The 22,684-nt window shown below is 38.4% G+C and overlaps 1 protein-coding gene across 3 annotated transcripts in view; it reads left to right on the forward strand.

Annotated features, from left to right (window-relative positions):
- ascc1 (activating signal cointegrator 1 complex subunit 1) overlaps positions 1–22,684 on the forward strand; it is a 100,694-nt gene that overhangs the window by 36,744 nt on the left and 41,266 nt on the right. For all 3 annotated transcript variants that reach the window (XR_010004613.1, XM_008106663.3, XM_016992196.2), the window contains exons 7-9: positions 3,388–3,504; positions 8,570–8,694; positions 10,126–10,202. Coding sequence is in view for 2 of the 3 variants with exons in the window: in XM_008106663.3 (XP_008104870.1) it covers positions 3,388–3,504; positions 8,570–8,694; positions 10,126–10,202 (319 nt within the window). In the remaining variant the exon portion in view is untranslated. The remainder of the gene's footprint in view (positions 1–3,387; positions 3,505–8,569; positions 8,695–10,125; positions 10,203–22,684) is intronic.

Consider the following 22,684-nt stretch of genomic DNA (forward strand, 5'->3'; position numbering starts at 1 on the left):
AAATTAAATATGAGCCAACAATGTGATGCGGGTGCTAAAAAACCAAAGGGATTTTGGCCTGCATAAAAAAGAGTCTAGTGTCTAGATCTAGGGAAGTCATACTACCCCTCTATTCTGCCTTGGTCAGACCACATCTGGAATACTGGGTCTAGTTCTGGGCACCGCAATTGTAGGGAAATGTTGACAAGCTGGAATGTGTCCAGAGGAAGGCGACTAAAATGATCAAGGGCCTGGATAACAAGCCTTATAAGGAGCGGCTTAAAGAACTGGGCATGTTTAGCCTGCAGAAGAGAAGGCTGAGAGGAGACATGATAGCCATGTATAAATATGTGAGGGGAAGTCATAGGGAAAAGGGAGCAAGCTTGTTTTCTGCTGCCCTGGAGACTGGGCGGAACAACGGCTTTAAACTTCAGGAAAGGAGATTCCACCTGAACATTAGGAAGAACTTCCTCACTGTGAGAGCTGCTCAGCAGTGGAACTCTGCTTCAGACTGTGGTGGAGGCTTTTAAGCAGAGACTGGATGGCCATCTCTGTTGGGGGTGGTTTGAATGCGATTTTCCTGCTTCTTGGCAGGGGGTTGGACTGGATAGCCCATGAGATCTTTTCCAACTCTATGATTCTATGATTCCAGGATGCTTCCGTGTTACCCTCTTTATTTTCTTTTGTAATTTTCTATTATTGATCCTGTAAAATCAGTTCTTTTTCTCTTCTACAAAGGAAGACCTTGACCACATGTCCTCTTTTGCACTGAAGAAATTACAATTTTGGGCACTAAGAATTGAGTGTATGTATGTGTGTGTGTGTGTGTGTGTGTGTGTGTGTGTGTATACACACACACACACACACACACACACACACACACAGTAGAGTCTCACTTATCCAACATAAACAGGCCAGCAGAACGTTGGATAAGAGAATATGTTGGATAATAAGGGGGGATTAAGGAAAAGCCTATTAAACATCAAATTAGGTTATGCTTTTACAAATTAAGCACCAAAACATCATGTTATACCACAAATTTGACAGAAAAAGTAGTTCAATACACAGTAATGCTATGTAGAAATTACTGTATTTACGAACTTGGCACCAAAATATCATGATGTATTGAAACCATTGACTACAAAAAGGTGTTGGATAATCCAGAACGTTGGATAAGCGAGTGTTGGATAAGTGAGACTCTATTGTATATATATATATATATATATATATATATATATTACAAAAATAGTTATTATAAACTCCCACTCATCTCTGGTCAGTTCTGTCTGCATTATTAGGAGATAAACTAGAAGGATTTAGCCCTTACTTTATCCATGTTTCCAAATGGATACAATTTCCAGTCTCTGTTTCAGTATTTGAAAGTATTAGCTTTTCATTTTGTGTGAAAGAGAAAATAGAGTTGCTTTTCTTATTTCACATCTTTTTTGTGCTAGCTCTTTGCTGTAGATTACACAGAAGTAACCCGGCTAGAAGGCTTACAATCAGGGCTATAGCCAAGGGGAGGGGGGGGGGGGGGGTAGGGATTCAACCACCTCCCCCCCCCCCCCCGAAAATTTTCAGGGTTTTTTTAAACCTGGTTTACTCATGAAGTTTAACTGATTAACCAAATCTCCACGAGTGTCCATTGAAGTTTAGAGATGGAGCCTGATTTCTAAATTATTTTGCGTTGTGCAACTACTCTTCATGATTCGTTAAAAAAATGTTTCAATCCCCCCCCCCCAAATTTTTTTTTCTGGCTATGGTTCTGCTTACAATCTATATTAGTGACAGTGAAACTCTCATTTTCTTCTTTATATGTGGATCCTTGTATTGACTCTGTATGAGCAATGCTACTGTTCACTGAGCAATAGCATTACCGGGTCTATTGCAATGTAATTAAGAAAACTCACAATTAGCCAGATTTTTTTTCTAGTCTAATTAGAAGCCTGTCTTTTCATACTCGCCACAGAGAAACAAACCCAGTATATGAAGATGATTACCTCTTAAGATGGTTACGAAAACTTTGTCTTATGCCAAATAGACTAATGCTGGAAGTACAGAACTGAATCCATGCTGAGAAATCAAAGATAGAGACCCACCTCTCTTATTCACTAATATGGAATTGCAGGTCACCTATGGCTACATCAAAAATTGTTCAAAACAATCCTAGACAATTGATGTAACCGGTAACATTCCTTGTGAGAAAATAATGTGAATATATCAGTTATTGGCTACACAATGGGATCTTCATTGTGTAGGCTCTAGAAATACCTGTGTTATATTGGTCAGTGTCTTAGTTGCTCTTATGCTCTGAGTGTTATTAGGCATTGAGCCTACTCCTGGATATTTATTGATTCATTGTTCTAAATACATGCAATAGAATCAAAATAAGAGAGATGGTCTGGAACTAATAATATAATCTACACCAATATTTGCAATCCCGATTTTTAACCCTGTCAAATAAAGAAGAAGAAGAAAGGAATATGTATATCACTCTTTGCAACTTGTCTGCAGAAAAGTCATCTGCACATAAACGCGTGGTTTTAATCCAAAGCCATATTTTTGGCACAGCAAACAGGATAATTTGTTCAGAAAATGTGCTTTCTTCACAAAAACGTTTTTGTGCGTTAATGCCAGACTAAATTTTCCAAAGGATGCTTTAAACAATGACTAATAGTAGTAAATCACTTGCTTGGTATTCTTGGAGTAATGGGAAGAATATCAATGAGATTACTTGTTCTTCCATGGTGAAAATAGTGCAAGTTAAACAGCACATATCTGTTATCAATAAGCCATGATTTGTGGTAATGGGCAAAGTGTGGCCTGTAAACTAATTACAGTCTTTGGATCTTTTCATTGATGCCGGGTCAGAAAGGCACAAAATATATTATTATTTATTACATCCACATTGGGCCTCTTTAAATATTGTAGCAGATGTTTCCTGAAAACCAACAGGGCATAGAGATTGATGTGAGTCTAGAAGCATTAGAAATAGGAGTACAGAAGTCAACTGTGAATGACTTTCTGCTTGGGATTTGGTTTGTTGGTTGGTTTGTAATTTATCTAGAACAGTGTTTCTCAAACTGTTGCTCCAGATGTTTTAGACTGCAGCTCCCACAGTTCCTAACAGTTAGTAAGCTGGTTGGGATTTCCGGGAGTTGAAATCCAAAACACCTTGTTGAAAAGATTTTGAGAAACATTGGTCTAGCCAATTCCACTCAAATTGGCTTACGAAGAACCAAAGCAGTCAAGATTATTTAAATACATATAAAACAATACATAAAATACTGTAATAACACTAAAACAGTTCTACTTAACAACAGTAAGTTTGTGATGTTGTCTAGTCAAGTGAAATGTGCTGTTGCATGTAGCATTAAATATAAACATAATTTTTTTCTCTTTATAAAGCTCGATTACTGGAGGCAAACCACTAACTATAGAAGTAACAGGTATAGAATATATGAATGATGATCCAGCTATGATCGATGTCCTCTATGCAAAAGTCCACACAAAGGATGGATCTAAGTAAGTTTCCTCTTTGTTTCCTATGTTCATTTCCATTCTCCATAACTTTCAAATCGCATTTTAATTAGCAAAAGTAATCTATGATTCCCAAGAAGTGTCTCAACCTCTGAGTTTGATTGTTTCTGGTTTAGAACATACACTAGACAGTCAGGAGATAAAATATTTCTTTGTAAGTAGAGGGAAGCTGTAATGAGTTTGCCTTTAGGTTGATAATAAGTAGTATTAATGTAAAAGTAATGCAAGAGTATCCACTTGCGCAGCTTTTGCTTAATTGTAGTGCTTCTAAGAACCAGAAACTATTTCTACTCTCAACAGCTTTGCTTTCAAGGCTGTATTGGAAAATAAAATGCTCTACTATTTAACGTCTTTACAATTGACTAGTCAATTTACAGAAACACTGCAATTCTCTAATGCTGTTTGCTTTGTTAACGTAATGTATTACTATGCCATTGTATTCGGCATAAAACCAAAAACTAAACATAGACTGGAGTTTTATTTGTTCCATATGTACACTTGAGTGTTTCAATTGCATTTTATATTTTTTATTTTCCTCCTTTGTTTCCTTGAAGAAACCCAAAAATAAACAGTTAATGCAGTTTAAAGGGATCATTTCAAATTACAGTAGAGTCTCACTTATCCAACGTAAACGGGCCAGCAGAACGTTGGATAAGCAAATATGTTGGATTATAAGGAGAGATTAAGGAAAAGCCTTATAAACATCAAATTAAGTTATGATTTTACAAATTAAGCACCAAAACATCATGTTATACAACAAATTTGACAGAAAAGGTAGTTCAATACACAATAATGCTATGTAGTAATTACTGTATTTATGAATTTAGCATCAAAATATCACGATGTATTGAAAACATTGACTACAAAAATGCGTTGGATAATCCAGAACGTTGGATAAACGAATGTTTGATAAGTGAGACTCTACTGTATTTAAAATGTTTGTTGAGATCAATATTAGACCTGAAACCTGGGTGTACTACTGCTACAGACCGATCCTGCACATGTTTTGTTTATGTACCCATGAATCTGGACAGTTCCCTTCCATTCTGGGACAAAACCACAGTATATATGCCACAAAATCTTTCGGGCTTTTGAACAAACTTCCTCCCTCAGGTTCAGTTGAATACACTGTGCCATTATGTCTGTTGAAACAGAATCCAACAATTTGTTCAGTTTGTATCTATGCCCTCTGCCACAGGCAGCAAAAATATCTTGGGACAACCTTGCCTGTGCTAATGTACATAACTGAAACCACAGCCGTAAGGAATATGACTTATTATGAAAGAGCAGCACTTTCTCTTTCTATCCTTTAAAGAAAATCTCCCACTAACTGATCCATTCTGTACATGACAATGATGAGAGGCAAATGTCCTCTGTTATTTTTGTTTGCTGTTAAATTGCTGACTCTATAAAGAAGAAGTGTCCAATTTCCTTTTATTGCCCTGGTGATGTTGGAGATCCTCTCTGTTTTTGATTGAGGCTGAGAGGAGAGAAAGAAAGAGCAAGATAAGGTTATGCTCTGGTGGATTCTGTGTAGCAGATTCTCATTATAATTCATTTTAATTTGTCTCATTTCTATGGTTAATTTTACAATATAATAGAGCAGCATTTTGACTTGAAATTGTTCTATTAATTTGTTTTAGTATCATCCATAATATACTTTCTTTCATTTGTCAGTGCTAATTTTAAAAATCACTGATGTATCACCAAAAAGCAAATTATGAGGAAGGAAGAAGAAGCCTATGTTTCACCCTGTAAGATTAGAAATTGGCCAATAACTGCCTCAAAGAAGTAATTCAAAGCCAGAAGGCTATAGTATTAGCATATCAAAGAGTGTCAGGCAAATGGGGACCCAAGGCAGAGCGGAAAGAGCTACCCAAGGATCAAGTTGGTACCTTATAGCTGGTAGGAATGAATTGTTCAGCAAATTATGTTCCTCACAGGCTTAGCATAAAAATTGCATAAGATCACACATGTGTATGATTATGTCTCATCTTAATGGCCAAGAATATATGGTTTTAATTCGTGTTCTCTGACCATGTTGCTGTGGGTTTTGTTTCATACTTTGAAAAAGAAACAATATGAGTTGTAGGGTTTTGGAAGTGTGTTCATCTTCTAGTATTCATATTTCACTTATATTTAGCACTCATGCAGCTTATCACATGCCTTTGGCTTTAGAGGGAGAGGAAAATTACTTATACATTCCAGCAGTATGATATTCCATATACGTCACAAACCCCCTAATTTAATAATGTCCAACTATAGTCACATTGATGCCTTTATAAGATGCAAAAGCTGTATATTTTCTACAGCCTCTTTATATGTATGAAAATACATTGGTGGCAGCACTTGGACTGAGCAAGTTAATATCCTTCATGGATTCACTTATGGGATAAGCATGATTTGTTTAATTTATATTTGGAATAACTGAATCCCTTTGGATAAATCTACAGCATACCTTGGTTCTTTTTCATAGCTTGAAACAATGTTAGTGCTATGGATAAATTATTTTGCCTTGCTCTTTTCAAAATGGTATACTTTAATATGTAAGACTTCAAAAAGATTTTGAAATTTGAGGTCACTATATATACCATATCTCACTATCATTTCCGGTTGTCCTTGACATAATGGTTCTCTCCTGAAGGAATGAAATCACCAAACGTGATTGAAATGAAGCAAAGCAGCACTTTCAGCTCTAAGTGCCTGATCATAATTCGGCAACTGACCAAAGTAGAAAGAACAGCACAGCGCTGCAGATAGCTGTCTCAATCAAGAATAAGTCATCAATCATAATGAACTTATATTCCCTATATCAGGATGTGCCTCTAATTACATATTAGTATAAATATTTTGGCAGACTTGGGGGGAGAAATGCTTAGAAAAGAAATCTGTCCAAGTAAAGCTCCATGCTAAGGTTGAATATGCTAAGGCTGAGCATTTCTTCAGATGCTAAAATAGATGCAAACAATATACATCTACATATAGTGATGTGTAACAATATCCCTCCCTTTCCCAGCATCATCCTGGAAATATCTGAATTAGAAAGTAGTGGTAATCAACAACTTCATTATGTTGTCAACCCTGGATATGAATTATAACAATTAGTAATATGGCTTACACAGTGTTCATTGATCAGAGGCCATTTCTTGATCTCAGAAAGGCATCCTTTTTTGACAAGTTTTGGAGTTCCTACACACAGTACATAGAAGAGAATAAACCAGGAGTGTTTCTGTATATTGTGAAACCCCAGTTACCATCAACCCATGCTACCTGGTGTGGAGAACTCAGGGAGGGGGGAATCTTTTGAAATCCCACCGCTGCCACCAAATTGCAAAGATGTCAGGAAGGGGGAGAAATCTTTTTAAAAATCCCACCTCTGACACCAATTGCGGAGATGTGGAGGAGTTTCTATTAATTATATTTTATATTATCGCTGCCACCACTTATTAAAGATGTTTTTATTTTAAACGCTGCCACCAGAGGTAAAGATGTTTATAACGCGGCCACCAGATGTTAAGGGGATTATCCACTCTTGCCACCACTATTGGAAGATGTAGCCACTAGCTACTTAGAGAGGAGACTTTTTAAATTTTATTTTTCTTCTTTCTGGTTTGCTTTTGATGGTAAAATAGATGACAGAAGCTGAGATGTTAAAAAGAACAATAGCACGTTTATTGAGGCACAAGCTTAATGATTACAATAACTACTTTTTAGAGGTACTTTGAATAACAGTTGCTAAGCTGTATTAAGATGTTTCAAACTTTAAAATTCCACTTCTTTCTCTACTGCTTTAACTGCAGTCACCATGTGAATTACAATCACAGCCGATCTGTTCCTTATCTGGAAACAGACTACCTTAAAATAAGTCACCAAACTTATTTTAAACTGACTCAAATAAACCCTTGAGTCTCCCTGATCCTCCAACTGAGAATCAGTCTTAACTGTACCTCAATAGGGCACAGACTAACCTAAAATAAGTCACCAAACTTATTTTAAACTGACTCAAAATCAAACATTTGAACTACCCTGATCCCTTCACTGAGGATCAGTCTTAACTGCACCTTCTCAGGGCACAGACTAATGGCTTTTTTTCAAACCTGCCCTCCTCCAGCAAAACGACGGTTGGCTCCGCCCTCTTTTCCATGGCAACCAGGGCCGGGCTGTGGCGCAGCTGTTGAGCAGCTGCCTTAAATCACTCTGACCATGAGGTCATGAGTTCGAGGCCAGCCCGTGGCGGGGTGAGCACCCGTCAATTAAAAATAAAAAATAGCCCCTGCTCGTTGCTGACCTAGCAACCCGAAAGATAGTTGCATCTATCAAGTAGGAGATAAGGTACCACTTATAAAAAAAAGTGGGGAGGCAAGATTAACTAATTTACGACCTGGTATGAGGAAGTGCCGTCAGTGTGGATGATGAAGCAGCTGCTCCCCCCTGTGGCCAGAATCGAACATCCCCTCAGAAGAAGGTTAACTTGCCTCTGCGTGTCTCTCTCTGTCTCTGTTTGATGTGTTTATGGGCATTGAATGTTTGCCTTATGTGTGTTATAATGTGATCCGCCCTGAGTCCCCTTCGGGGTGAGAAGGGCGGAATATAAATACTGTAAATAAATAAATAAATAAAATAAACCAGCTCATGAGTGCAGAGTAACTGAAATACTGACCCTTTTAAAACACAATTAAACATGGCATCTGTAACTTTAAAAAAATCACACTTCATTACACCTGGTTAATGGTAAGATACTAATGCCTTATATGGAAGATCAAAGGTGACCCACTCTGACATTAATAATTTAATATATTTTTCCCTTAAGAAAGTAATTGTGTCATCTTTACAAGTTAATCACAGATTCAAGCTCAAACCTCTGCCATATATTCCTTATCCAGCGTTCCTTTCACATCTGATAACCTGCTGAAATGTGGCATCTATGGTCTAACATTTTACTTCATTCTTCTCAGGATTGTGGACATTAAAGTTTATATAACATGAACATATAAACTGGAAAGCAAGTGTCATAATTGATTTTTCTCATACTTCCTTTCCTTTTCCTTAGGCTTCAGCTGATAGCAGACAGAATGATGGAACGGTTTGTGACCTCTGGGCTGATGATGAAAGAGTGGGATAGGGTGAAACTCCATGCCACGGTCATGAATACGCTCTTTCGAAAAGATCCTAGCGGTGAGCATTTGTTAAGGTCTCCTTGAGAAAATATAGCGGTTGTTTTGATCCCTGCAATTGCTATATGATCCTTGAGTTTGCTGTTGCTCATTTATTATTGCTGTGTGACCTCTAAGTAAAAGATAATGAGTTCATGGCAACTGATCGAGAAAATGGGATATGATTTCGCAGAAACATTCAAGGCATGCTTTGTGTGCATTTTCTTCTTTGCTTCTTGTTCCTCTGAAGTGTGCAAAAAGTAAGGATGTTTTATTGCTTGCTAAACAAAACTATTTCTTCTTACTTCAACTTCTCTATATTTTTAACCTGAATTTTATATTTGTGCAGAAATATACTCTGTATTCTTTGACTTTACTTAAGTATTCTTAGACTTTACTTAAGTAAGACACTGGGAGACCAGTATTCAATTCACCACTCTACCATGGAAACCCACTTTTGACAAATACTGCCAAGAAAATGCCATGGTAGGGCCACCATACGTCAGAAATTACTTCAAGTCACACAACAATGATGCAGGATGTAATCAGAATGATAAATTACTGTATAGAATAACAACCATATGGCTTTCTAGCCTAGCTCTAAAATACCTTGTACTAATTCCAGGACACCATTTAGAACAAATTGCTGTATGCAGACTCAATAAAGATACTTACTGACATCGCCATGTACATTTTGTATTTTAAGCACATAAAAACTCCTGAGTTTGACCAATAATGTATTTATATCAAGATTTTGATCATTGATAGAAAGTCTGTTAATAAACGGGGCAGTATGATCAAAAAATCCAAACTCTGAATCTAGATTCACTACCATCTCATTTGCTGGGTTTCTGAAGCAATCTTTTGCACATTTCCTGTTATTTAAATCTGGGATTAAGTCCCACTGAAGCCAGTTAGGCCTTCTTCTGAGACATATAGAAATGCATTGTCAAAGTGAGTCTTAAGTCCAGCCTATTTTTATTACCTGGTCTGAAGGTGGTTCCTATACATAAGCATCTTCTTTTATTTGTTCCTACATTAAGAAATTACAGATATCTTGAAAATAAGATTGCATTTTCTGTATACTTGATTTTTCTCAGTGATTTTAAAAAGATATTCTGCAGACTGATAAAGTATTTGATAATGGACTTGGTAATTCAAAAAAAATTCAAGAGAATATTTTAGTGCTGAACCATACTTTGAGAGGACACTGAATATTAGATTTTTGTTTCCCCTGGATGATTCTATTACACTGAGCTGTCAGCCCTGAATAATCCTTGAAACAATATTGATGACTCTAGGAGTTTTGACAATGTACTTTTGAAAATAATTTCCTGGGCTTCCTCCCCACTTCTTGCATAAAAAGTGAATGCAGAGTTGCATTCCCTGTGTGAAAAATACATTAGGGGCACTGATACAATATGAACTATGATCTCATTTATTTGTTTTGCAGCTGAAGAGCAAAATAACAGAACTGCAGGCAAAGCTTCTAAGGAAAGGGAGTCATTTGATGGTCGAAAGATATTGAAGGTCAGTTTGAAACAGCAAGCCAGTCTATCTTATGCTAGACGACAGTTCACAGTCAAGTTAAAAATAAACTATAAATTGGATCTCCACCTCTACACAGAATATGGCATCCTGATAGGGAACGCAATTGTGCATGCTAAAAATAAAATTAATTCAAACTGGACTACCTTTATAGTATCTGACGAGTGTCCCTCTGCCCCCAAAATAAATGAATACTACTGTGGGCCTCACAATTTTCTACTCTTGATTCAGCTCTTGCATTAGTTGGCAAGAATTCTATACTTAGTACAAGTGCCAAAGCGTTCATGGTTTCCTTTTTTCTATTGAAATTGTCCACATGCTTCTTGTGGATTTCAGAATACCAGAATAAGGGCAGTAAATAATGAACACGACTCAGAAACAAGGAAACTCTAGACAACTAACCACCTAGTGCCAGTTAACACCTCCCAAACAGAGGATGTTCCCTGGCAACAGGGGCCAGGCCACATCTACCGTGTTTCCCCGAAAATAAGACAGTGTCTTGTATTAATTTTTGCTCCCAAAGATGTGCTAGGTCTTATTTTCAGGGTATGTCTTATTTTTCAATGAAGAAGAATTCACATTTATTGTTGAACAAAAAAATGAACATTTATTATATACTGTACTGTAGTTGTCATCACAAACCAGCATAACCAGACAAACTGTGAATCCTATCAAGAATTTCTTGTTACTACCATTATTCCCATGTACAACTGGTATGTACATTTCCTGATCCTGCATGCTCTGGTGTTCTGTTTGGCAGGCACTGGACATGCTTCCAAACAAAAACTTTGCTAGGTCTTACTTTCAGGGGATGTCTTATTTTCGGGGAAACAGGGTATGCAGAGACCCTCACTGATTGACTTTGCAGCTTCGATGCTAAAATGTTTTTTTGTTTTTTGTTTATGTTTGCTAGTTTATTGTTTTTAATGGTCTAATTTATAGTCATATGTAATTGTTTTAGATGTGTGATATATTGTTTTTATAATATGTGAGGCATTGAATTTCGCCATTTATTTGATGTGAACCACTTTGAGTTCCTCCAGGGGTGAGAAAAGTGCAATAAATAAATAGAATAAATAAATTCTCCTGCCATATTCTTCAGCAACTGGTAATGAAAGTCATCCTGCCTCTTATACATAAGAAAGTATAGAGTCATCATGGCTATTACCCAATGAAAGCTTCATGCTTCATAAATTTGTTGAACTCTCTTTTAAATCTATTCAAATGGATGGCACCAGTATATTTTTAGGAAAAATGCCATAATGTGATAAAGCTCTTACTTGAATCACCTATTACTTAGCATTCTCTGATGACCTCAGCTTCTCATATTGTAAGAAGAAGGGAGAGAGGGAAAACCTGTCCTTTTGCTTTTTTCACACCTCGTATAATTTGATACATCTCTGTAATGTTTCCCCTTACTTGCTTTTTTCCAAGCTTGAAAAAAAAACCAGAAGCACTATAACCTTTCCTTATAAAGTGATTTCTCTAGCCTCTTGGTCACTTAAGGGGTAGCTCCTTTAACCCTTGGTGACACTAAATTGTTTTTCATAGAGGATAGTGAGCAGATGTGCAATGAACAGAACTCCACAAAATATTCCATAGTTGTTTCGATTTGTGGTCCACACCCACAAATTAAAACCAATAGAAATTGTGTGAAGAAATTTTAGTTTCAATGTCTCTTAGGTATCTACATTGTTTGAGAATATAGCTTTTGAACTAATGTAATCAGGAGACCTGGGTAATTTAAGTTCAAATCATAAAGGTCTATTTTCTTTTTTAACTATCATAACATGTTGTGGTATCATTTATGCTGAGCGTCTCAGTTCTAAAGTGAATCAATTGCTTCATTTTTGCTTTAGTCATCATTTTGCTTTAGTCATTGAACTTCTGGAATAAAACCAATTGTGATTACGCTTTGTGTGAAAAAAAATCTAAATATATAAATTATTTCTGGCTCAAGAAAAAGCTAGGTCCTGAAGATTAGAAGTCCTTTGATTCAGGATTGAAGTCTGCTAAAAAATATCTTTGAAAATTCTTATCTCAACAGATATTGAATGTGAGTTCTGGGATCACAAATGAGCATGAGAAGAAAGCCTTCTCTGCAGGGGCCAAATGTTTCATTTTAAAACATTTTAAGGCCACTCAGCTAGCTTTTATTCTGTTCTTCTAAAGCGCAGGGAACCATCTCTGTTGGAGGATAAAGAAGGTATAAGTTAGAGATTAATACATTTATTTCTATTGTTGATTCTGTGCCACTTCGCATATAGAATAGAGGATGTGGTTTGACAAAAGGAAGTTAGCATAAAAGACATGAAAAATATGTAATGCACTCTGTTTCATAATGGGTGGGGTTCAAGGATGATGTTTGAAATGTGGTATCTTTTTAATATTTGCACAGCACTTACAGTTGAAGCAGTTCACATGTGACCTGACAAATAACAACAAAATATTTATAAGACCATGTGTGTATTATAATAGTAAATGTACATGTATTATATATTATCAATTGCAATATCACAACAGTAAAGAACATAAGGTATTACAGACAGACCCCTACATTAGCTGGGGAAGGGAAGAAACACTTTAAAAACTGCTATTTTTTCTGTCTGAGAATCCTTCTCTAAATCCTCCAGTAAGACTGTGGTCAGCTTCTACTGGAATTACATTGGAAGACCTAGAAATTTCTAGAGAGGTATTTTCTCTAGGGATCTTTAGATCATTTAGTATGACTCCATGGTCAGGTTCTGGTGAAAGTTGTACTGGAAGAACTAGGGATTTCTAGAAATAACATTTTAATGAAATCTGTGAATAATCAGATCTGCCAAAATTAAGCCTACAAATGTGGAGGACCAACTGTATAGTTGTTTCCATCAGCATTTCATTAGTCATAGAATCATAGAGTTGGAAGACTTTGTGGGCCATCCAGTCCAACCCCTTGCGAAGAAGCAGGAAAATCACAATCAAAGCACCCTCGACAGATGGCCATCCAGCCTCTGTTTAAAAGCCCTCAAAGAAGGAGCTTCCACCACAGCAGAGAATTCCACTGCTGAAAAGCTCTCACAGTTAGGAAGTTCTTCTTTCCTATAGTTTGAAGCCATTGTTCTGCACCCTAGTTTCCAGGGCAGCAGAAAACAAGCTTGGCCCCTCCTCCCTATGACTCCCCCTCAAATATTTATGCATGGCTATCATGTCTCCTCTCAGCCTTCTCCTCTGCAGGCTAAACATGCCCAGCTCTTTAAACCGCTCCTCATAGGGCTTGTTCTGCAGATCCTTGATCATTTTAGTTGCCCTCCTCTGGACACATTCTAGCTTGTCAACATCTTCCTTCAATTGCGGTGCCCAGAATTGGACACAATGTGATTCCAGGTGTGGTCTGACCAAGGCAGAATAGAGGGGTAGTATGACTTCCCTGGATCTAGACACTAGACGCCTATTTATGCAGGCCAAAATCCCACTGGCTTTTTTTGCTGCCGCATCACATTGTTGGTGCATGTTTAACTTGTCCACAAGAACTCCAATATCTTTTTCACATGTACTGCTGTTGAGCCAGGCATCACCCATTCTGTATCTTTGCATTTCATTTTTTCTGCCTAAGTGGAGTATCTTGAATTTGTCCCTGCTGAACTTCATTTTGTTAGTTTCGGTCTATCTCTCTAATCTGTCAAGATCGTTTTGAATTCTGCTCCTGTTCTCTGGAGCATTGGCTATCCCTCCCAATTTGGTGTCGTCTGCAAACTTGATGATCATGCCTTCTAACCTTTCATCTAAGTCCTTAATAAAGATGTTGAAAAGAACCGGGCCCAGGACAGAACCCTGCAGCACTCCGCTTGTCATTTCTTTCCAGGATGAAGAGGAAGCACTCGTCAGCACCCTCTGGGTTTGTTCACTTGGCCAATTACAGATCCACCTAACTATAGTTTTGTCTAGCCCACATTTGACTAGTTTGTTTGCCAGAAGGTTGTGGGGGACCTTGTTGAAGGCCTTACTGAAATCCACATCCACAGCATTCCCTGCATTTACCCAGCTTGTAACTTTATTGAAAAAAGAGATCAGATTAGTCTGCCATGACTTGCTTTTGATAAATCCATGTTGACTATTAGTGATGACCACATTCATTTCTAAGTGTTTGCATACCACTTCCTTAATGATCTTTTCCAGAATCTTTCCTGGTATCGACGTGAGGCTGACAGGACGATAATTGTTTTGGTCGTCCTTTTTCCCCTTCTTGAAGATAGGGACCACATTTGCCCTCCTCGAATCTGCTGGGACTTCTCCCATTCTCCAAGAACTCTCAAAGATGATTGCCAGTGGTTCCGAAATGACTTCCACTGGTTCTTTCAATACTCTTGGATGTAGTTGATCTGGCCCTGGGAACTTGAATTTGTTTAGAGCAGCCAGGTATTCCTGGATGACTTGTTTCCGTATTTAGGGTTGGATTTCCCCTAATCCTTCATCTACTCCATGTTGCTGAGGTTGAGTCTTATATAAGCTACTTGTTTTTCCTACGTTCTGGGAGTACTGAGGCGTAAGTTCAAACGGTACATATAAACCTCTTAATCGCAACCAAATTCCAAGCTCGGTAACAAATAAAAGTTCTCTTGTTGGACAAATGTGGTATCATCTGCACCTCAGTGATTGAGTTGGCACTCTGATATATGGCATTTCTAAGTGGAGAAATGCATTACATCTTGTCTGCTATGCATACAATTTCTTTGGGAAATCTGAAGCAGAGCACTTTGTGTATTGTGTGTGTGTGTGTGTGTGTGTGTGTGTGTGTGTGTTTAGAAGCATTAATTGATTTTCTGCGGTTCCAGCCAAAAAAACCTTGACTGTTAGATGCATGAAAGAATGTTGATAATTGCCTCTCAGCCAGCCTTCCTGTAAGAAATGCCATCATTCTCCAGCTCCCCCACATTCATTCCCCAGCTACTTGGTATTTCCCTCCTGCTTGCCAGGCACCCAGAGCAACACCCACTGGCACTCATTAATTCTGACTCATCGCTGGCACTGAAGTCCGCTCAGGCTTGACCACTGATCAGTGAGGCATTCTTGCCAAAGCTTGCAGTCACAGCCTCTCCTTCACTGCTCACATTGTACATATTAGGTACTTTCATCCTGCTGAAAATGTTTCTCTTATTTGCAAAATCAGTGTTGTGGGCCTGGAGAAAAAAGCCAAAATGTCAGGTTGGTAATGAATATTATAGCTATAGTTACTGTCGGTGGTATGTTAGCTGCATCCTGCTATCCCAAAACAATGTGCTGCACAAATGCACCCACTCTTACACCTTAAATTACTGGTATATCCTTTTTAATTTTGGCATTCAGAACACATTACATTTTGTTGATCAGTTGTTTACTTGGCGTAGGCTTATGCAACCCAATCACTTCTTGGGTTTGTACTTCCAGTTGGCTCACTTTCTGTGCTGTTGATAACTGAGAAGGACATTCCAAATAAGAACAAGCCTCTCTTATTGAGCCGCATGAGCAAAAGAGGTCAAGAAGCAGTTCTGTTAATAAAGAAATTCCATATGGATGTAGTAATTAAAGAATACTTGCAAACTCCAAATGGAAACAAGCAAAGGAAAATGCATACCTCGGATGCAAGCAGGTGGATTTTTCTTTACCATAAGTTAGCAATGGCCTACTTCCCTTCTTGTTTTTAATTCTGTCATGCTACTATTATACAACATCTTCAACTAATGACAAGTTGAAATGCAATTACATCTTCAGTGGGGTGTTATTCTAAGATGCACATGTGCAGTGGAACTTTGACTTAAGAGCACCCCAACTTAAGCATGTTTTGAATTGAGAGCTGTTTCTCAGCGGGTTTTGCTTTGATATACAAGGAGCATTTTAAGTTAAGTGCTAGTGCCAGAAGGGGGTGCTACCGCGAGAGGGAGTGCTAGTGCAAGAATATGGGGCTTTAGGGCTTTAAAGTAGCCTTCGTCAATGTTGTGTCAAATGTTCTTCTTTGCCACAACTTTGTGCTTCTACCATTTTAAAGTTCATATTTCTTTTTTATTTTTCTTGGAGACCCGGTGATGCCCAGGTTATTTAAAAAGGGCCGTGTTTGTTTTTGGATGTTAGGTAATATCGGTTTGGTCATATATTACTGTATTTCTTAGGGTAAAAAATAGTCTTTGCTTTTGTTTTTTTATGGATGCTCCCATTAGAAAATGCATAATGATGTGGGTGAACTACAATTCCCAAAAATCTTGGGTCAACCCTCCCAAAATTCCCCCAGTATTCATAGTTGGCCTTGTTGGGTCTGTGTGCTAAATTTGGTCCAAATCTATCATTCAGTGTTTTCTGAATATGGGTAAACTGTATCTCCTGGATGCCAAATTCAATCACCCCTAAACCCCACCAGTACGCGAAGTTGGCCATGTTGGGTTTGTGTGGCAAGTTTGGTCCAGATCCATCGTCGGCTGGGTTCAATGTTCTGTGGATAAGGGTGAACTACAACTCTCAGATTCTCAGGCAATCTTCCTGAAACACCTGCCAGGATTCCCAGTTGGCTATGCTGAGTCTGTGTGCCAAGTTTGATCCAGATCTGTCATCTGCTGGATTTGATATTCTCTGAATACAGCTGAACTATAACTCTTTGATGCCAAGATCAATCACCTGCAAACCCTGCCAGTATTCACAGTTGGCCATGTTGGGTCTGTGTGCCAAGCTTGGTCCAGATCCATCATTGGTAGGGTTCAGAGGGCTCACGGAATACAGGTGAGCTATAACTCCTAAAGAGGAACGTCAATCACCTCCTAATTCCACCAGTACTCCCAGTTAGCCTTGTTGAATATGTGTGCCAAGTTTGGCCTAGATCTGTCATCAGAAGGGGTCAGTATTCTCTGAATACGGGTGAACTATAACTCCTAGATATCAAGGTCAATCACCCCCAAACCCCGCCAGAATGCAGATTTGGCCATGTTGGGTCTGTGTGTCAAGTTAGTTCCAGATCCATCATTGTTGGGGTTCAGAGTACTCTTAGATTGCAGGTGAACTATACATCCCAGTTCCTTCAATTCCTATAAATCATGGTGAATGATTCTCAGTTGCTGATTAATTCCTCTGTTTCCTGTGTGCAATAGGAAAGGGTAGGAAAGGGTTAAGGAGGAGGCAGTGGGTGGGGTCATGCAAATGGCAAGAGAAAGAAACACTGGGATGTGCTCACTGTATCCTGCAATGTCCTTGGAGAGAGTGACTTAGTGGCTCCACAGCACTCAGAGGCTGTCTGTGCCACATACTCACAGATTTTCACTTTTATTATGTGTATAGATGTGAATGTGTAATTATACATTATTTGTTACTTATAAAGTACATTTTTTATTTTTAAAAAATTGTAGTTATTACAATATACAGTAGCAAATTTGCTGATGTGAAGAGTAAGTATTTGTTTTCCTATCAGTGCGCAACATGAAAATGAGATTCTGGACTTCTTTGTATTTAGATATTTTCTAAATGAAAAGAAGAGTCATTACAAGAAATCTTGTACATGTTTACTCAAAAGTAAGCCCTAGTTAGGGCAGATATTTCAAGTATGCAATTCAACGCTCTCTCTCTCTCTCTCTCTCTCTCTCTCTGGCTTCTGATCAATCAAAGGTAAATAACATTTACTTCTTGTTAAAGAACTTAGGTGTGTTATTTTACTGGAGATACTGTAATAATTTAAGAAAAGCTTTTATTATAAAAAGATGCAATTTAAAATACTTTCACTAGCCATAACATAAATATACATCCTATCTGGTCTTGGCCTTTCTGCACATTAAAAACAATTTTTCACTTGTTAATCTAGCAAAGGTAGTTGATTTGGTTAAATCAAAAAATGATCTTGATCTTAAATTTTGGTGGTCCCATATTTTTTGGCAGAGGCTTTGCAGTGCTCCTGTAACATTGATCTAAGAAGCATGTGTGTGTGTATTCAGATGCACTATATACTCAACTTTAATTTGGAGTGCAATAAATCTTGCAGCTAGTAGAACCATTGCACTATTTGGCAGCTACTTTCCTGTTGTCAGGCAATGACTTTGTAGCAGTTATGTAATGAGCAACCAAGGTTTTGTCTGTCCATGTCTATTGAAGGACCTTGTACCTAAGGTGATTGCCAAAAGAATTAAGATGTACATATTGCCCAGGCTCTCAGATGGGTTGTATAATTGAGCTGAGGGCTGCACTATTTCAGGAGCCTGGTTTGATTCATGCTTTCTTGACTTTAAAGAAGGCTTGATACACTCCCTTCCTTTTCTCTGGAGCATAAGCAGGTATATAAAGTGTGGAAGGCCCAGTGCTACAGAGAACTAATACATAATGTCTTTCTGGTTTAGAATGAAGAAAATTGAGTTAAGAATAAGAAGTGCCCTTCTTTCAGATTCTAGCTGGTGAATAACATGCTAAAAATCATGGTGTTAGAAGCCTCATTACATGTCTGCTTGATCTCAAATTGGAATAAAAGGGAACAGAGTCTGCAGGTGTTTGAAGGAAGCTCTACTGACCTGATTTCAGGCTTGCCCTGGAATCATTTCAAGTAGTTTGGTTGTTTATTCATTCAGTCCCTTCTGACTCTTCATGACCTCATGGACCAGCCCACGCCAGAGCTTCCTGTCAGCCGTTGCCACCCCCAGCTCCTTCAAGGTGCAAGCCAGTCGTTTCAAGGATACCATCTATCCATCTTGCCCTTGGTTGGCCCCCCTTCCTTTTTGCTTCCATTTTCCTCAGCATCATTCTCTTCTCCAAGCTTTCCTGTCTTCTCATAATGTGGCCAAAGTACTTCATCTTTAACTCTAACATCCTTCCCTCCAGTGAGCAGTTGGCAATTATTTCCTGGAGTATGGACTTCTTTGATCTTCTTGCAGTCCAAGGCACTCTCAGAATTTTCCTCCAACACCACAGTTCAAAAATGTCTATCTTCCTTCGCTCAGCCTTCCTTACGGTCCAGCTCTCGCATCCATAGGTTACTATGGGAAATACCATTGCTTTAACTATGCGGACTACCATTACCAGTGTGATGTCTCTACTCTTCACTATTTTGTCGAGGTTAGTCATTGCTCTCCTCCCAAGAAGTAAATGTCTTTTGATTTCCTGGCTGCAGTCTGCGTCTGCAGTAATCTTCGTGCCTGGAAATATAAAGTCTGTCACTGCCTCCACGTTTTCTCCCTCTATTTGCCAGTTATCAATCAGTCTGGTTGCCATAATCTTGGTTTTCTTGATGTTTAACTGCAACTCAGCTTTTGCACTTTCTTCTTTCATTTTGGTGATAAGGCTCCTCAGCTCCTCCTCGCTTTCAGCCATCAAAGTGGTATCATCTGCATATCTAAAGTTGTTAATGTTTCTTCCAGCAATTTTAACTCCAGCCTTGGATTTGTCAAGCCTCGCACGTTGCATGATGTGTTCTGTGTACAAGTTGAATAGGTAGGGTGAAAGTATATAGCCCTGCTGTACTCCTTTCCCAATCTTGAACCAGTCTGTTGTTCTGTGGTTTGTTCTTACTGTTGCTACTTGGTCAAGTAGTATTGGAAACAAAAAGGCAGAAATTGTGATTTCCTCATATGTGGAAAAAATAGAATATGGTAGATAATAGACAATCCTTCTACTTAAAAAACTGTAGAGAACTAGATGTCAGGAAGAACCTAAGCTTATCCTCATTTCTGACATCTAGCTGTCTGTATCGATGGTGACTGATTGATTGATGTGACATACTCATCTATTTTTTGAAGTGGTCTAGCCTAAACACAGGTTTGCCACTTCACTGAGAACTTGACCTTATAATATTTAGGGATTTTGATACTAAGGAACATTATGCTTCGTAATCTATCCAAACATTGTTAACTGTAAATAGCTGACTGTGTTTCTGATCAAAGGAAGCAGGAGGAGTTTATCCTGAAAAATTGGCTTGCATTCACCTGAAAAGGTGTAATCAGAAAGTAGTGGAAAATTCATCATTAATCACAACCATTGGAGAACTTGAGCAATTCTGTCTGAACTGCTAAATGTTAAAAATATTAAAGGCACTGAAACATATTAGTTTTAGCTTGTGTATATAAATGGATGTCTCAAAACATCTACAGATTTTATTGTGTTACATTTTGCAACGCATCCTGGGAGAAAGGCAAAATTGATAAACAAATATATCTTCATAGAAGACTATTTAAGTCCCTTAAAGGATTTAGCACAGACATATATTTACAAATGGAGAATAAAGGGAAAAATATTCATACTTCCAAAATATTTGAATTTTAACAAACCTATGGAGAAAGCATACTCCATATTTCAATAACTCCTCATAATAGTTTTATTTGTGCCATTATCACTAGAACATTACACAGAAATGAGATTTTGAAGAGTTCTAGTTGGAAATTGTGAACAGTTATGTGAGACGAAACAAAGCACACGTGTCCAACATAATGAAAGCCCTGTGTGACACAGAGCACTTAAGCTGAAAACATGTCACTGATCGTGCTAAGCAGTCTGGTACCCCTTTGTTTAGTCTTATGTCTCAATATTTAGAACATCCTTTCTTTCCACCTTATCACATTGAGAAATTTCTCAGTCATAGAACACTTCAGCCTCTTTTAAAGCATGGAGAGGCACTGAGCTCATCACATGAGTTAAACTGTGCTTCTGGCTGTTGTGCATAGCCCTCAGTGGCTGAAAAGAGGCAGAAGTGTCCTGAAAGGAGGGAACCCCAGTAATCAACCTCATTACATTGAGAAATTTCTCCCTGATAGGACACTGCAGCCTTGTTTCAGGCATAGAGAGGCACGGAGCTCATCACATGTTCCAGGGTTGAAAAGAGGCAGAATTGTCTTGAAAGAAACTCTGAACATGGACAAGCAATCATGTTCAGAGCTCCTGCCTCTTATCGTGCTTTACTCCCATGTTTACAAGTGAAAAATAGGTGGGATGGGAACCATCAAAGTTTCCCGTCCTGTTTTATTGCCCAGCCGTCAGCAGTCTCTTGTATCCTGTGGGGTTTGATGTAGAACAATACGATCCCATGGAAAGAAATTGTTTAAACTTGAGTCACTGTCTCTTGTATCCTGTGTGGTTTGATGCAGAACAGTAGGATCCCATGAAAAGAAATGGTTTTAACCTGGATTGCTGTCTCTTGTATCCTATGAGATTTAATGCAGAACCATAGGATCCAATGGAAAGAAGTGGTTTTAACCTGGATCAAAGTCTCTTGTATCATATGGGGTTTGGGACAGAACAATAGGATCCCATGGAAAGAAGTGGTTTTCAACTGGTGTCCTTTAATGTAAGGGGCTCTGGGAAGTGCAAGGGATCTCTTGGTTTTTGGATATTGTTGTTTCTCCTGATTAAAAAAAGTAATACTGACCTTGTGATGAATGTAAGATGAATGTATTGCCAGCTCTTAAGTTTCCACTTGTGAGTGTGATGGGGAGGCAGAACCCGCGAGGATGTAAGTGGGGCGATTCTCTTAAAGCAGTGGTTCTCAACCTTGAGTCCCCATATGTTTTTGGCCTTCAACTCCCAGAAATACTAATAGCTGGTAAACTGGCTGAGATTTCTGGGAGTTGTAGGCCAAAAACATCTGGGGACCCCGGGTTAAGAACCACTATCTTAAAGCGACGGTCACCCTTGCTTTCCCTTCTCACTGTGATGAGGTGGTAGTGTCATACTGTCCCAATAAGGTTCTCTTCTCAGCTTACAAACTAAACATCCATCTCTTCTGTAGAATTAAATGCTTTAAATACTGTGGAACCTGGGAGTTGTGGTTTTAGAAGGGCTTTAATTTTTCTGCCAAAGTATACTGGTGGCTCATCAGACAACAACTCTTATGATTCCATAGCATTGAAACATGACAATTAAAGTGATGTCAAACTGCATTCATTCAATAGTATAGATGCACCCTACATCTCAAACATCTGTAACTCACTTCAAATCCACTAAAGGTTTCAGGCCTACCACTGGGAAGTAATAACACTTGTAATCAAACAGGTGAAGAAAATTTAAAAGACATTTGGTCTGTCTGCTGTATCTCTATTGGGGGAAGGCAAAGGTTATTTCTGGAAAAGATTAACAAGATCTAATGAGACATGGCTTGTGATTATAATAGCCTACAGGCTGTAATTTCCACTTTGGTAAACAGAAACAACCTAGTTGCAGGACACAGGTTTTAGTGGGACATTTATCTATGTAACAGTATATTTAAAGTGAAATAGAGGGGAAAGTGCCTGGATCAAAATACAATAGCCTCCAGTAACAGCTAACTCCATAATGCTGAGCAGAGTTAATTACTAATTGCACCACATCATGACAGAGAAGAGTTTTATAGCGTTCCACAACAATCCGTATTAAGAAACTGACAGCTGAGCTCTAAGCCTTGCAGCCAACAGTGCCTTCTTCAGGTTTCAAGATGTTTATACCAGTGCTAGGAAAACCTGCTGGCCATGCTTTCTCAGCCTCAGAGGGGGAGGATGGCAAATCTCCTCTCAATCAGTCTT

Source organism: Anolis carolinensis, chromosome 3 (genome assembly GCF_035594765.1).
Source record: "Anolis carolinensis isolate JA03-04 chromosome 3, rAnoCar3.1.pri, whole genome shotgun sequence".
In the NCBI taxonomy this organism is placed as follows: domain Eukaryota; kingdom Metazoa; phylum Chordata; class Lepidosauria; order Squamata; family Dactyloidae; genus Anolis; species Anolis carolinensis.